Source organism: Erythrolamprus reginae, chromosome 2 (assembly GCF_031021105.1).
Source record: "Erythrolamprus reginae isolate rEryReg1 chromosome 2, rEryReg1.hap1, whole genome shotgun sequence".
Taxonomy (NCBI): Eukaryota; Metazoa; Chordata; class Lepidosauria; order Squamata; family Dipsadidae; genus Erythrolamprus; species Erythrolamprus reginae.
In genome coordinates, this window is record NC_091951.1 from 313064927 (window position 1) to 313082415 (window position 17489).

General features: G+C 41.9%; 1 protein-coding gene across 1 annotated transcript in view; it reads left to right on the plus strand.

The window, feature by feature from the left end:
* MAP1B (microtubule associated protein 1B) overlaps nucleotides 1-17489 on the plus strand; it is a 72979-nt gene that overhangs the window by 48224 nt on the left and 7266 nt on the right. Inside the window, exons 3-5 of the mRNA XM_070743115.1 lie at nucleotides 550-632; nucleotides 5666-5806; nucleotides 9826-15985. Coding sequence (XP_070599216.1) covers nucleotides 550-632; nucleotides 5666-5806; nucleotides 9826-15985 — 6384 coding nt within the window. The remainder of the gene's footprint in view (nucleotides 1-549; nucleotides 633-5665; nucleotides 5807-9825; nucleotides 15986-17489) is intronic.

Sequence of the window (17489 nt, forward strand, 5' to 3'; positions counted from 1 at the left end):
ATACCAAAAGCTCAATTTTATAATTTTACTAGCATAAATTAGTATCCTGGAGTACATTGAACTGAAAAAATATCATTTTTTAAAAAGTTGTCAATCAAAGAGTTTGCTCTCTGCATGCTTTTTTGTCATGTTTTTGTTTTTTGTTATGGTAATTCATTTTTAATAAAATGTGCCATGCTTCTTTCCTAAGAAGTTGGACTAATTGCCAGTTGGGTGCTTAAACAGTGGCTTTGCCATCATAATCCAGTCTAAATTGCTAATTAATTTTACTTCCTCAAACAAAGAAGCACCCATCAGAATGATGCCAAGAAAATGAAAGTTAGAAAAAGTTATGGCTGGGAGTTGCATTGAAAAATAAACACATTTGTGGTAATATGAAACAAATTGAATCAAAAGGTTTTTAGGCAAATCTTTCATAATACTAACATGTAGATTTTCGCTTAAGTGTCCTGCAAAAAAGCAATTTGCTTAGAAGAATAAATGCCTATATGGTAGCCAAAAATAGACAAAATGCAGGATTTAAAATTTATTTTTCTTTTCTTCTTACAGGTCAGAAAATCCTTCACCACAGAAGTGAAGTTTTAGAAACTGTTGTGTTGATTAATCCTTCAGATGAAGCAGTCAGCACTGAGGTAAAGTAATTTTTAAAAAATCCTACCTATGCTGATATACTTTAATCAAAATTACATGGTATGGGCAGAAAATAACTGAAACTAACTAGAGCAGAGATTCTTATATTTTTATTTGTCTTTTTTATCACTCAAAATGAAATTGAATGCATGCCTACCGCTAAGTAAGTTCCACTGAGTTTAGTGTGAATTATATTCAGGTACAGTAACATTGTATATTAATATTGTGGTCTAATTGTGTTATATTTTTGGTTTCATGTTTATCTCTCATTTTTTAATCTACTCTTAGATTAAAATAAACCTATCAATCAATCAATAAATAATATTACATATCTCTTTCTGTCTCCTTAATGACATTGTATATCTTCTTCTATAATTTATGAGGAAAAATAACACGCATGGCAGACTGATGGGAGTGTCCTGTTTCTCTCAGTTGTCAATCAAATACTTGTGACAAATCTATAAATATTCGGAGAGACAGATGGTTTTTCCTATTGTTCCCACCCATTTGTCTAAACCATCTTGAAACATAGTGCATATTCATCAATTTGATAAAGCTCTTCTACATGTTTCTCTGCTCATTTTAAATTGATTTCTGATTATTACATTTTTTTCTTAGGGTTTTCTATGAGTTTTCCCAAATATTCAATATCCTGTTGATATTTTCCAACAAATATCAACTTGCATGTATAATTTTCTGGATCCTTTTGGATCTTTGGGGGGAGGGTAATTAATGGGCTGCTTTTGTTGGTTGTTTTGCTAAAGTCAATTTTAATCTTATCCAGGAAAGTTTTTTATTTCTAAGAAAACCAAGTCTTTTTTTTTTTTTTACGGTAATATAATAGGTATTTCTCATTATAAGTTCACAGCATTCTTTCAGTGAATGTTTGGCAGGAATTTTGTCAATTTTTTACTTTTGCCAATTTCTGCATGCCATCCTCTTAAATATATAAAATATAGAAGTATAATGCAGAATCAATATATTAGTGAAATATTTTTGTCTTGTCTGTTTTTCTTGGAAAAGCTGTTCACTTTGTAAAATGTGCTGGTAGCCTCTCTAGAGTCTTATCAGCAGTTACAGGAAACAATCAAAGAAGAGAAATCTGTTTTTAATGGATCTAGTGCTTAAAAGAGATGAAATCAAAGTGACATTCATGAGATAGTCAAACATTAATCTCATTGTTTAGTAATAATGATAAACAGGAGAGAGACATAGCCCATTAAAAGTAAAGGTAAATTTTTATTTCCCAACATAATTAATTTTAAATCAGCATTGAATTTGCTTCTTTCTGTTTCCTTAAGCTTTTAGTGATAATCTCTAAACTCATTATAAAAGGTAATTCATTGAATTATGTGTCCGAAAGAGCGAGCAAAAACATATGTTGTCCATGGCATGTGGGGTGTTGGATACTTTCTGAGCTTGATTGTTTTCTTGAAGACGTTTCATTACCAAACTCGGTAACATTATCAGTATTTACATAGCTCAACGACATAGCTCAACCTTGAGCTACAAATGTTCTCTTCTTTCCATTCCATGGCATGTAATTGTGCTGGATGTTAGGACACGAATACGAAAGTGTTGGATTTGCATCATAATGTCATGAAGCACATTGCTGATTTTTTTTCCATAGCTGCAGATAGCTATGATCCCCCATGTGCTGAGCCAAAATTGAGGGGATACTTGGTTTTTATGGCATATTCTAATTTACTGACATCAAGACAAGACGAAAACTGTTCTTATTATTGATCAGAAGAAATTATTCTCATCACTAGCCATAAAGATAGACCTCACGTAACAACCATAATTGAGATTTACAACTCATCACTTAAGTAGCACAGTAGTTAAGCAAGATGCCATGTGATTGTGATGAGCTTATAACTTCACTTCCACTGTGGCCATTAAGCAAATCACTGATAGTCATTAAATGAGACATTGCATGATCACAATTTGTTGATTTTACTTCTGGCTTCTCCTTTGAGAAGTTGTTTATTGGAAACTGGCTGTGAAACATGCAGATGGTGATAACATAACTGTGGGAATACTTCGAAGAGTAAGGAATGGCCATAAGGATGTTTTTCAGCACCATTGTAACTTTGGTGTTGTGGTTAGCTCTGGCCCAGCTCCTGCCCCAAGGACTGTGGATGTGGGGGAGACATCCACATGCTGCAGGCCTGTTTTCCCCCTGGTGGAATCTGCTGATGAAGGTTCCTCTGACCAAGAAGACATGAGTGACAGGGAGGAGGAGAGTGTGGCAGACAGCTCAGAAGGAGATCAATTATCTAGCTCCTCCTTGGATTCAGAACAAGAGTTAATGATACCGCCACGCTGTTTATTCATTCATTCGGTCGGTCGGTCGGTCGGTCGGTCGGTTGGTTGGTTGGTTGGTTGGTTGATTTCTATGTCGCCCATCTCCAAGGACTCAGGGCAGCTTACAACATATAAAAGAAACAATAAAACACAGCAGGCTAAAATCAATTAATTAAAACTAAACAAACTACTGTACTCTAAAACCCTTAATTATATTAAAACCAATCATATTCATTCAAACAACAACCATACATAACATTCGTCAGCCAGGGAGCTAAGATCTAATCACCCCAAGTCTGGCAGCATAACTGAGTCTTAAGACTCTTATGGAAGGTGAGTAGGGTGGGGGTAGTGCGAATCTCTGGGGGAAGCTGATTCCAGAGGGCTGAGGCCTCCACAGAGAAGGCTCTTCCCATAGGCCTCGCCAAGCGACATTGTCTAGTTGACGGGACCTAGAAAAGGCCAACTCTGTATGACCTAATCGGTCGCTGGGACTCGTACAGCAGAAGGCGGTCCCGCAAGTAATCTGGTCCAATTGCCACGATACAATTGGTAGCATAGCATTTAAAAAAAATCATTAATTCGATTTCTCCTGCAACTGCAGATATGAGGATGAGGTACTTTTTCTCTGCTAAAATTACTCTCCCGTTGAGGAAAATGTGATCCCCTCACACATGTGAGAGCTATGGTTTGATCTCAGGTTGCTGCCATTCAAAGCCCTGTGGTCTTGTGGGCCTTTCTTAGAGTTTGGAAAGCTAAGGAAATTAGTAGCCTGGCTCTTAATCCAGAAAGAACAGTGGAAAGTCCACTTTGCAGCATTTCCTGTGTGGAACTGCAGTGGAAGCAATTTTCCTGTTTCTAGAATCACCCACCTCCTGTGGTTTTCCCTTTCTTACTAGGTAATAAGGCTCAGTGGTCACAATTCCCCTATCTTCCACAGATGTTCTCCACAAAATGCTTTTCTTGATCCGCCCACAGTGGATGGGCAGGTTTTTCTATAGCAGCAAACTGCAGTCAGAGAAGAGGATGGATGTTAGCTAATTGCCATGGTTAATTGTTCTGTTACCACATAACCCAGATGAAGGAGTGGCTAGATAAATTGTGTTAGGGAAAGGAAGGTTGAGGTTTCTGAGAGGCATAAAATGCTGCTGATGGTTATGGAGACAAAGCCAGTGTTCACGTGGAGGACAGACACAGTTTGGAGTCTCTTTTCTATGCATGTTTATTTCAGAATGCAGTATATATACTTCGAAAATAAACCATATGAATCATGTGTGTCTTTTTAACAATCTTTTTACAGCTTTTCTTTAATACAGTGATACCTCATCCTATGAACTTAATGGGTTCCGGTACGAGGTTTGTAAGGTGAAAAGGTTGTAAGACGAAACAATGTTTCCCATAGGAATCAATGGAAAAGCAATTAATGCGTGCAAGCCCAAGACTCACCCCTTTTGCCAGCCGAAGCGCCCATTTTTGCGCTGCTGGGATTCCCCTGAGGCTCCCCTCCATGGGAAACCCCACCTCCGAACGTCCGTGTTTTTCTGATGCTGCAGGGGAATCCCAGTAGCGCAAAAATGGGTGCTTCACTGGCAACGGAAGTTCGTAGGTGGGGTTTCCCAGCAAGGGGAGCCTCAGTGAAATTGCAGCATCGCAAAAACATGGAAGCCCTTGAAACCCAACCTCCGGACTTCCATGTTTTTGTGATGCTGCGATTTCGCTGAGTCTTCCCTCGCTGGGAAACCCCACCTCCGGACTTCCGTTGCCAGCGAAGCACCCGTTTTTGCACTGCTGGGATTCTCCTGCAGCATCACAAAAACACGGAAGTCCAGAGGTGGGGTTTCCCATGGAGGGGAGCCTCAGGGCAATCCAAGCAGCGCAAAAATGGGCGCTTTGCTGGCAACAGAAGTTTGGAGGCGGGGCATCACAGTGGCGGCGGCTTGGGTTTGTAAGGTAAAAATAGTTTGGAAGAAGAGGCAAAAAAATCTTAAAATCCGGTTTGTATCTCAAAAAGTTTGTATGGTGAGGGGTTTGTAAGACGAGGTATCACTGTATTTCAAATTTAGTTTCAGACCAAATTATTAATACATATATTGGGATAATTTAGCTTTGTTGTCATGATATTGTATCTGTGGAAGTCTCTTTCCTTGAATGCCCATCTAGAATCTACTGTTATTCCATTTCAGGTCAAGGGAAATTCTGGGGTCACACATCATGTTATTCAATTATGTGGTTGCTTTCCTTGGCATTAACAGCAAAAAGACTGCATGACTTACTAGATGATAGCAAAGAAGTACAAAACCTATTTTTGATTTCCTCTAATGGTCATCCAGATCTTTGCAGTCTGGTAGTCTCAATATTGTGCAGACCAAATCCACTGCTAAGGATTATTGTGAATAACATCACAGATGCTTATTTTTTCAAATTTTCCAAACTTCCTAATTTTCACTGAACTTGCTATTCTGTTCTTTTAACTTGATTGGATTAATATTGTTGTTTTATTTTTAAATAGAATACCCCTTTCATTTTCTAATATATGTGAGCTATTTTACTTTTATAAAACAATCTTCCTCCTTCAGTGAAACACAATCATTCCTCCTTTTTTGGGGAATAAATATGGTCTAAGGGTAATCAATAGATTCCTTAAGGTTATTCATATTAATTTCCCCCCTAAAGAAAGCATGAAGTATAAAAGATGTTTCAAAGTGATTATTTGTATCTTCTACTACAGGTGCGTTTAATGATAACAGATGCTGCACGACATAAACTTCTGGTACTAACTGGGCAGAACTTTGAAAACACGGGCGAACTCATTCTTCAGTCAGGATCTTTCTCATTTCAGAATTTCATTGAGATCTTCACAGATCAAGAGGTTTGTTTCTAAGTAGTTGCTATTCTGTAACTCATTGGGGCAGAAGTTTTGTTTGTACTTTGCACAGCAGATATAGTCATTTAATGTTTTGAAGATAAGTAAAAGAAATTAGAAATAGATCTTTGTTCCCATCCCAGGGATGGACCTGAACCTGCTTAGCAAGATATTATCCCTACCCGCCTACAATTTTCTGTTGTTGGGACATAGTCGTTTTAACCATCTTTCTCAAAAACAGAAGATAGTGTATCAGGTGAAAGTTATTAAAAATGAGGTCACCTGAAGACTTCTCTACATCAGCGTTTCCCAACCGGTGTGCCGCGGCACAGTAGTGTGCCGCGAGACATGGCCAGGTGTGCCGTGAGAAGCTCCAGCTGGGCGGGGCGCTGCCAGCGCCCCTGCCTGAGTGTCATCCTGTGGATGGTCTTGGGCTTCACAGTCGCTTCCTGGTTCCCTCTCCTCCCACCGCCTGTGTCTCCCGCCGTCGCCTCCCACCAAGCCGTCGCCCATTGCCGTGGGTTCCTCGAGTGGGAGCTGCCGCTTCCCTCCGTCCAGCTCAGCCACGCTGCCGTAGAAAGCACAGAGGTTATTGCCACCGCTTCTGCCTCCACTCAGGGAGCCACCGTGGTCACCGCGCCTTTTCCTCTCGCTCAGCTCAACCACGATGGCTCCCTGAGTGGAGGCAGAGGCGGCGGCAATAACCTCTTGGCGGAGGGGAAGCGCTGACGGGCTCTCCTCCTTCCCCACCCCCGCGCTTCTCTCCCGCCCTGGCTTTTGCTTCGCCCCATGATTTCCCCGCAATTTCGTCCAGGCCACCTCTTGCCTCCTTTTGAACTGCGGGGAAATCTGCGGGCGAAGCAAAAGCCAGGGCGGGAGAGAAGCGCGGGGGTGGGGAAGGAGAGCCCGTCAGTGCTTCCCCTCCGCCAAGCTGCCTGCTTGTCCTCGCGCCTCGTTGCTACCTCCTGCCTTTTTCCAGGGGCCTTGGGAAGGTATCCAGGGAAGGGGGGGGAGTTGGGGGTGGCTGCAGCGGCTTCTCGTCCTCCTCATCGGGCTGCTAACGCCCGCCCGGCCCCTCTTGCATGCAGTCCCTTCACCGAGCGCTTTTTTCTTCTCACAGCTGAGGCAGGATTTGGAATGTCGGGGGTGTGTGCGTGCGGGCTCCGCATCCCCCTGCCACCCGGAACATTTAAAATAAGAAAAACCTTCGCCGGCCTCCGCAGATAAGAAAGGAAGAGAGAGAAAGAGAGACATAGCAAGAGAGGCAGAGAGAGAGAGAGGGCAAGAGAGACATAGCAAGAGAGGCAGAGAGAGAGAGACAGAGAAAGAGAAAGAGAGAGAAAGAAAGAGAGCTAGCAAGAGAGAGAGAAAGAGAGACAGAGAAAGAGAAAGAGAGACAGAGAGAGAGAGAAAGAGATAGCAAGAGAGAGAGAGAAAGAGAGAGAAAAAGAGAGAGAATGAAAAAGATAGCAAGAGAGGCAGAGAGAGCAAGGGAGAGAGAAAGACATATAGGGAGGGAAGGAGGGAAAGAGAAAGAGAACAAAAGAGAGAGGAAGAAAGAAAGAGGGATGGAGAAAGAGAAAGAAGGGAAGGAAGGAAGAGAGAGAAAGAGTGATGGAGAAATAGAGCGAAATGGAGGAAGATTTTTTTTTGTCAAAACTTTTCTTTAGCCCCCCCCCCCCCCCTTCAGTGTTCCTCAGGATTTTGAAAATGTGAATAATGTGCCGCGGCTCAAAAAAGGTTGGGAAACACTGCTCTACATTATGAATATATAGTCAAATAAGAATCCAAGTATATTTGTTTCTAAAACAAACCTAGACAAGGATCTAGCAGCAGGTTTTCTTTTTAGCCAAGATCTTTTACATCTGTATATTCTAGTATATTTGCCTTCTTCATGCTTAAGTTGCTCTTTAAATGTAGATAATGTTACTATTCAAGTATAAAACAATAACATTAAATTGGCTTAATCTTTCTAGGAAGTCAGCAAACACAGCTGAGATATTTCCATGACTAAAAAAAATCATGATGGAATATAAATACTTTTGAAATAAAAGCAACTTTTCTTTACATATATATATATATATATATATATATATATATATATATATATATATATATGGAAATGCCTTGGCACTGAGCCTGTACATCAGGGGTCAGGAACCTTTTTGGCTAAGAGAGCCGTAAACGCCACATATTTTGAAATATAATTCCGCGAGAGCCGTACAATATTGCTTCACATCTCAATATCCTTTTCGATCTAGTTTTTACGCCCATCGGTGAACGCAGGTCTGAACGAGCCCGTGGTATCCAAGTTAATTTCAAAGTACACTGCTCAAAAAAAAGTGAAGGGAACACTTAAACAACACAATATAAACTCCAAGTTGTCAATCAGCGTTGCTTCCTAAGTGGACAGTTTGATTTCACAGAAGTTTGATTTACTTGGAGTTATATTGTGTTGTTTAAGTGTTTCCTTTATTTTTTTGAGCAGTGTAGATAGAGCAGGAGGTCTCCAATCTTGGCGATTTTAAGACTTGCAGACTTCAACTCCTAGAGTTCCTCAGCCAGCGAAGCTGCCTGGGGAACTCTGGGAGTTGAAGTCCGCAAGTCTTAAAGGCCGCTAAAGAAAAGTTTGGACAAAAAACCCCTCTCTCTTCCTCCCTTTCACTCTATTTCTCCCTCTTTCTCTCTTTTCCTTCCTTCCCTTCTTTCTCTCTCTCCATCCCTCTTTCTTTCTTTCTTCCTCTCTTTTTTGCTCTCTTTTTCTCTCCCTCCTTCCCTTCCTCTGTCTTTCTCTCTCCCTTGCTCTCTCTCTCTCTGTCTCCCTTGCTATCTCTTTCTTGCTTTTTTCTCTCTCTCTTTCACTGTCTTGCTATATGTCTCTTTCTTTCTCTTTGCCTCTCTTGCTATCTCTCTTTCTTTCTCTCTCTCTCTCTGTCTCTCTTTCTTTCTCTCTCTCTCTGCCTGTCTTGCTAAGTCTCTCTTTCTCTTGCTATGTCTCTCTTTCTTTTTCTCTCTCTCTGCCTCTCTTGTTATGTCTCTCTTTCTTTTTCTCTCTCTCTGCCTCTCTTGCTAAGTCTCTCTTTCTCTTGCTATGTCTCTCTTTCTTTCTCTCTCTGCCTCTCTTGCTAAGTCTCTCTTTTTCTCTTCCTATGTCTCTCTTTCTTTTTCTCTCTCTCTGCCTCTCTTGCTATGTCTCTCTTTCTCTCTCTCTCTCTGCCTCTCTTATATGTCTCTCTTTCTTTCTTTCTCTCTCTCAACTGACCGCCACGTCAGGGCTCCCGCTTGCAGTCAGCTGAGAGAGAGAGAGAGCGCTCCCTCTCGCCGCCGCCTGGAGCTTCCTCTCGCCGCCGCCATCTCCCCGCGACTGCCTGCGGCCGCTGCAGCCACCCCCCCTCCCAGCCCCCCCTCCCACCGGGCCACAAAGGACACTTGCCGCCGACGCCGGTGAAGTTTCAGCTGGGCGGGGCGCTGCCGGTACTTCCGTCCTGGGGCCCCCGCTCGCAGCTGTGCCCCGCCTCCTGCTCGATGCCGCGGTTTTCGGCGCTATCCTGCTGTGCCCCAAAGAAGGAAGGCGGGAAAAAGGCGCGAAGAATGGAGCTCTCCTTCTTCCTGCCTTCCTTCTTTGGGGCACAGCAGAACAACGCCGAAAACCGCGGCATCGAGCAGGAGCCGGGGGACAGCTGCAAGCGGGAGCTCAGTGCAAGGAGCCGCTCTGCGAGCCAGATACGGCCATCAAAAGAGCCATATCTGGCTCGCGAGCCATAGGTTCCCGACCCCTGCTGTACATAATTGCTATTTTTTTATTTGCAGATAACAGTGTGTATTAGAGAAAAGAAGATTTTAGACTAACATAATTACTTTGATTTGTACTAGAACACTGAAGTCAATTAGGGGGCCAAAGACAATATTCTAACTCAGGAAGCACATCCATTTTTCTACTGATTTAATTTTGAGACATAAATATGAATTAAGTGTATACAATCATCTCATATTTCTGCTTGGTTTTTGTTTTTTTTCAATTTCAGATTGGAGAATTATTGAGCACTACTCACCCTGCCAACAAAGCCAGCTTAACGCTTTTCTGTCCCGAGGAAGGAGACTGGAAGAATTCAAACCTCGACAGACACAACCTTCAAGATTTCATCAACATTAAGCTGAATTCTTCTTACATTTTGCCTGAAATGGAAGGGCTTTCTGAATTCACAGAGTACTTGTCAGAATCAGTGGAAGTACCATCGCCGTTTGATATTTTGGAGCCGCCAACATCAGGAGGCTTCCTGAAACTTTCTAAGCCTTGTTGTTACATTTTCCCTGGTGGAAGAGGCGATTCCGCATTGTTTGCTGTGAATGGGTTCAACATGCTTATCAATGGGGGATCGGAGAGAAAATCCTGTTTCTGGAAACTCATCAGACATTTGGACAGAGTGGACTCGATTTTGCTCACTCATATCGGAGATGATAATTTGCCAGGAATTAACAGCATGTTGCAACGGAAAATAGCAGAATTGGAAGAGGAACAGTCTCAAGGCTCTACTACCAATAGCGACTGGATGAAAAATCTAATTTCACCTGATTTGGGAGTTGTATTTCTTAATGTTCCTGAAAGCCTGGGAAACGCTGATTCTGATTTGCAATTGAAAAGAAGCGTAGAGGAGGCTTGCTTTACATTGCAATACTTAAACAAGCTATCCATGAAACCAGAACCTCTCTTTAGAAATATAGGAAACAACGCTGAGCCCATTATCCTTTTTCAAAAAATGGGTGTAGGGAAACTTGAAATGTATGTGCTTAACCCGGTCAAAAACAGCAAAGAAATGCAATATTTCCTGCAGCAGTGGACAGGTACGAACAAAGATAAAACTGAACTAGTATTACCAAATGGTCAAGAAATAGACATCCCAGTTTCCTACCTGACGTCCATCTCATCACTCATTGTATGGCATCCTGCAAACCCTGCCGAAAAAATAATCAGAGTTCTTTTCCCAGGGAACAGTACGCAGTATAGCATATTAGATGGCCTGGAGAAGCTCAAACATTTGGACTTCCTTAAACAACCAATAGTGACACAAAAAGACTTAAGTGGTAACCTGACAAGTCCGGCAGTGAAGCAGACAAAACTGAAGCAGAGGACAGACAGTAAAGAAAGCCTCAAGCCAATCACTAAAGTGCTGTCCACAAAGACGGTCCGAAAAGAATCGAGGGAGGAGGCCTCGGACACAGGGAAATCCAGCCCACCGGAAAAGGCTCAAAAAGTAGAAAAGCCCATCGTAAAAAAGGAAAAACCGGCAAAAAGTGAAAGCAGGCTCTCCGTGACTGAAAAAGACCTAACCACAAAGGAGCAACCAATTGTGAAGTCTGAAACTGTTGAAAAACAAGCCACTGATGTGAAACCAAAATTAATAAAGGAAAGGCACGTGAAAAGGGAAGTGAAAGTAAAATCTGAAGAAAAACACGAGGAGAAAGAAAAGCCAAAGAAAGAGGTGGCTAAGAAGGATGAAAAACCCCAGGCCAGGAAAGAAGAAAAGCCCAAAAGGGATGATTTGAAGAAAGAAATAAAGAAAGAATCTAAAAAAGAGCCAAAGAAAGAAGCTGCCCCAAAAGAACCCAAAAAAGAAGAGAAAAAGGAAGTGAAAAAGGAAGAAAAGAGAGAAATCAAGAAGCTTCCTAAGGAGATAAAGAAAACCTCTGCTGCTTTGCCTGAATCGAAGAAGATCACAGCAAAGTCAAAACCACTGAAGAAGGAAGAACCCGTCAAAAAAGAAAGTGGAGTTGCTGGGAAACCCAAAGAAAAAGTTAAAAGCAAGCCAGTGAAGAAAGAGCTCAAAGGGAATGAAAAATCAACTGCAGCAGCAGCTGTTTTGGGAGCTGGGGCTGCCGCAGTAGCAGCTGCTAGCCTCGCAGCCAGTGGGAAAGAACTTGAAGTCGAGAGGTCACTTATGTCCTCACCGGAAGACTTAACGAAAGATTTTGAAGAACTAAAAGCGGAAGAGGTTGAAGTAGTGAAGGAAACAAAGGAAGATAAAGTTAAAGATGAAAGCCAGCTAACTGATGTGGAACAAAAGGAAGAGTATACTGTTCAAAAGGAAAAAACAGAAGGTCCAACTCATTCTCCTGATGAAGATATCGCCACTGCAGAACCTGAGGGAGAATGTGAACAAACTCCTGAAGAGCTGGAGTCTGTGGGAAAGGACAAGGTTGACGACAGTGAAAAATTTGAAGAGGAAGGAGCAGGATTTGAAGAATCTTCTGAAGCTGGTGACTATGTAGAAAAGGCTGAGACCGAGGAGGCAGAAGTACGAGGGGACAATGAAGAAGTGCCAACAAGTTTCAAAAAGCAAGGCATGAAGGATATCATTGAAACTGAGGAGATTGAAAAAGAAACGATAGAAGCCCCTGAAAATGAAAAAACGAAAGGGTTGATGTATGATAAAAAAGCTGAATTTAGAACGGAGTATGAAGATCGCTATGACGAAAATTTAGAAGAAACAACAGTTGAAAAGGCAGAAACAGAAGACACTGAAGAAGAAATTGAAGAAGACAAAACTGAGGAGGTCAAAGATGAAGATGAAACTGAAAAAATACAAACTGAGGGGGATTATGTCATGGCTGTAGTAGACAAAGCTGCTGAAATGGATGATAAATATGGTTTGCCTGTAACTACTCCAACTAAATTGTCGGAATCTCCATCTCCGGCAAAGGAACCAGCATCTTCAATCCATGATGAAACACTACCTGGTGGGTCAGAAAGTGAAGCAACTGTTTCAGATGAAGAAAACAGAGAAGACCAGGACCAGCCTGAGGAATTCACGGCTACTTCAGGTTATACTCAGTCCACTATTGAAATATCCAGTGAACCAACTCCAATGGATGGAATGTCAACTCCACGAGATATAATGAGTGACGAAACAAATAACGAGGAAAGTGAATCTCCTTCCCAAGAATATGTTAACATTACTAAGTATGAGTCAGCACTATATTCTCAAGATTTTGCTAAACCTAAAGTGGCTCCTCTTCCTGATGCTTTTAATGGATTATCCGAAGGATCCAAAACAGATGCTACTGAGGGCAAAGACTACAATGTTTCGGCTTCTACCATTTCACCGCCTTCTTCATTAGAGGAAGATAAATTCAACAAAACCTCTTTTCAGGATATGTATCATTTTCGGGAACGGGAATTCAAAACTGTTAATAAATTAGAAATTTCAGAAACTTGGGATGAGAAGATTAGCCCAACTATGGATGAAAGTCCAGCCCCACTATCACCGGTTGCTAAAACACCTCTAAGTGAACGTAGTGTGAACTTTTCCCTAACTCCCAATGAGATTAAAACGTCAACTGAGCCTATATCTCTCACACCACTGCCAGAAAAGCATCACGAAGCCCAGGAGGAGCAGTGCCCCAGCCCTGATGATAAAACATTAGAAGTGGTATCCCCCTCCCAATCAGCTGCTGGAAGTGCTGGTCACACTCCTTATTACCAGTCTCCCACTGATGAAAAGTCAAACCAACTTCCAACGGCGACTCCTGGAAAGACAACTGAAGTACCAATCAGTGTTGAAGTTAATGATGCCAAAGACAACGTTGTAAAGCACAGGATAAGCCCAATGGATGAACCTGTGCCTGATTCTGCGTCGCCTTTTGAGAAGGTGCTTTCGCCTTTACGAAGTCCACCCCTTATTGGTACAGAATCTCCTTACGACACATTTTTAAGTGCTGATATAAAATATCTCAAAGAAACCGAAATTACCCCTGAAAAGAAAAGTGAAACAGATGATTCCGTATTGCAGAAGAGCCCCGTTTCTGAAGTTACTTCGGCAAACATTTTCCAAGAGCGGCAGGATGAAAAAGATTTGGAGCTGGCATCTCCAAAATCAGACATCCTTCTAGAAAAGAAAAAGGATGATTTAGAAACTTCAGAAATTCAGTCTGCATTAGTTTTGGATGAGAGGAAGCTGGCAGAGGTTTCTCCTACTCAGGTGGATATTGGTCATTTAGGCTATTTCAAAGAGGACAATAAAATGTCAATATCTGAAAGTACCGTCTCTGATAAATCTGCAACTCCCGTTGATGAAGTTGTAGCAGAAGATACTTATTCACATATTGAAGGAGTTGCATCTGTCTCTACAGCATCTGTTGCTACTAGTTCATTCCCAGAACCAACCACTGATGATGTATCTCCTTCGTTACATGCTGAGGTTGGATCTCCCCACTCCACTGAAGTTGATGATTCTCTTTCTGTGTCTGTTGTACAAACACCAACTACATTTCAAGAAACAGAAATGTCTCCATCTAAAGAAGATTGTCCAAGACCCATGTCAATTTCTCCACCAGACTTTTCTCCTAAAACAGCAAAGTCTAGAACACCAATACTAGATCACAGATCTCCCGAACAATTGACTATGTCAGTAGAATTTGGACAAGATTCACCTGAACAGTCTTTGGCCATGGACTTTAGCAGACAGTCGCCTGAGCAACCCATAGTAGGTGCTGGTGTGCACCATATATCTGAAAATGGTCCCACAGAAGTTGATTTTAGCCCTTCGGACATGCAGGAACATGGATTTCCAAATACAATATCACCAGTAGAACAAGTATGTTTTAGCCATGAGAAGGATCTCTCAGAAATTATTTCAGTTTCTCAGATAGAGGCTTCACCTTCACCTTCCACTTCTTCTGTCCATACACCTTCACAGGCAAGTTCTCCCTTGCAAGAAGAAATCCTATCAACTGTTACACAGCCTGAAATGCCATTACATTCTACATTTCCATCAGACAAAATGCAAAGCTTGGGAGAGAAACTCTCACCAAAGTCTGATTTATCTTCATTGACACCAAGGGAATCTTCTCCTTTGTATTCACCTAGCTTTTCCGATTCGCCACCTATAATGAAAGAAACAATGGCTGCTTCTCAGTCATCTCTGTTATCACTGCACGTATCCCCAGACAAATTGTTTGGCTATCATACATCAGTAGCTCAAGATCCTGAGACAAAAGAGCTTCTGGTATCTAAGGTTCAGGAAGATATCGAAGAAACATCTATATCACCAGAACCACTTATTTACTCTTATAAGGAAACTGGAAGAACCACTAGGTCACCAGAGGTTGTTAGTTATTCCTATGAAAAAACAGAGGAAATCACTGAATCCCCTGAAACCTTTGATTACAACTATGCTGCAACAAAGGAAATTACCAGATCAATAGAGGCAGATAGTTATTCCTACGAAAAAACAGAAAAAACCACCAAGTCACCAGAAGCCCTTGATTATTCTTATGAAAAATCCACCATGCCGTCAGAGTCTGTCCATTATTCTTTTGAGTATGCAGAAAAAGCTACCAAATCGCCGGACATTTCAAGTTATCACTATGAGAATGACAAACACTTTGTTTCAGAAAAATCTGAAATCCGTCAAGATGTTGATTTATGTCTTGTCTCGTCCTGTGAATACAAGCATCCCAAAACAGAACTATCGCCTTCTTTTATAAATCCTAACCCCTTAGAATGGTTTGCAAATGAAGAACAATCTCAAGACCAAGAAAAGCTGTTAACTCAATCCGGAGGGGGCCTGCCACCCTCGGGAGGTAAAATGCCACCTCGCCTGTGTGGTGAAACGCCCCCAACTTCTGTCAGTGAATCTGCTCCGTCACAGACCGACTCAGATGTACCCCCTGAAACGGAAGAATGTCCTTCCATTACAGCAGATGCTAACATTGATTCAGAAGATGAATCCGAAACGATACCGACGGATAAAACAATTACATATGAACACATTGACCCGCCCCCAGTCCCTGTTCAAGACCGCAGCCCCTCACCGAGGCACCCCGATGTCTCCATGGTAGATCCAGAGACATTACCTATTGAGCAGAATCTAGGGAAGCCTTTGAAAAAGGATCTGAAAGAAAAAACGAAAACAAAAAAGCAGGGGACTAAGACCAAGTCTTCCTCTCCTGCCAAGAAGAGTGATAGCAAACCTAAGCAAGTAGCTTCTCCAAAACCTGCTGGCTTAAAGGAATCATTAGATAAAGTTTCCAGAACAGCTTCTCCGAAGAAGAAGGAGTCGGTGGAGAAAGCTGCCAAAAATATCTCTACTCCAGACATAAAATCATCTCATAATGAAGAGAAAGATAAGGAAACGAAGAATGCGGCCAATTCCACAACATCAAAGTCAGCAAAAACTACAACTTCAGGTGGGTTAAATTGTAAAGTTAATCTCATATATCAGCTTCTTTCAACCTATTGTCTTTGAGACAGCAGCACTCAAAATTCTCGGCCTTCATTGACAACTGGTGGCTAGGAATTTTGAAGCAACTGGATTACTGAAACTAAGTTTGTTTGTTTGTTTCTTTATTTATTTATTTTGTCCAATACAAAAGAGGGTTTAGTGGGTATATATCTATATACACATAATAAAATACATGATGAAGGTTATAGAGGAGATACTCAGACCTGCTCATATCTGGTGTGTTAGGGTCAAGACTTTTGTGAGCTAAGACTCTATTAGTTTTATTTGGAATTCCAACAAAATTTTAACCTAGTCATTTTTTACTACTTTTTCAACTCTTACGTTCCCACCATTTTTTTCATTACTGATACATAATTAGTTAAATAATTCCAGCATATCATAAAGGGGCTAGGTGTTTATTAGCTTGGAAGTTGCTTTGGCAGTTTGTTCATTCCTTGGATGTATCCCTTACCAATCACATTTTTAATTTGCTCATGCTTGATGTTATCCAAGTGTAAATTTTCCAGATAATTGTAGGCTTTATCCTGACAGTTCTCGATGGTTCATCCATTCAGCATTGCCATATTATGTGCTTTAAAATTCTTAGTGTTTGTCAGTGAGTGGATTTAGATTAATGATTTTCTATAAAGCTTCAGATTGTTCACGTAAAACAAATGTAATATTTAATTAGCTTTTTTTTTTTGCTTTTTAATAACCTGGATTTGTTTTCTTTGATCATTGAAAGAGGGATCATGGCAATGGTAAAAAAAGGATAATAATGGAAGATGTCTCTCCTCATGTTGATAAGCCCATATTGTTCATTTCCAAACACCATTTTCAATTCTGTCTTCCACTGCATTATTTTTTCTTAAACATTCTAATGTTTTTAGTGATATCATTTGTTTCCAAACATGTGACAATCCAATTAGGTAGTAATAAACCAAACCCCATTTTATAAATACAGTGATCCCCCGCTCGTTGCGAGGGTTCCGTTCCAGGACCCCCCGCAACGAGCGGGTTTTCGTGAAGTAGCGCTGCGGAAGTAAAAACACCATCTGCGCATGTGCAGATGGTGTTTTTACTCCCACAGCGCTAGCGAGGAGCCGAAGATTGGGCGCGGCGCGGCTGTTTGCCGCCGGCATGGAGGGCTTCCTAGCAGCCCCCCAAACCCGGGTTGGGGGTCCGGGGGGCGCTGGCTCTCGGCGCTTTCGAGCTGAGTCCGGGAGCGAATTCGCTCCCGGACTCAGCTCAAAAGCGCCGATAGCAAGCGGCAAGGAACGGCTTGTCCACGCCGTTCATTCTCGCCGCTTTCGAGCTGAGTCCGGGAGCGAATTCGCTCCCGGACTCAGCTCGAAAGCGCCGATAGCAAGCGGCAAGGAACGGCTTGTCCACGCCGTTCATTCTCGCCGCTTTCGAGCTGAGTCCGGGAGCGAATTCGCTCCCGGACTCAGCTCGAAAGCGCCGATAGC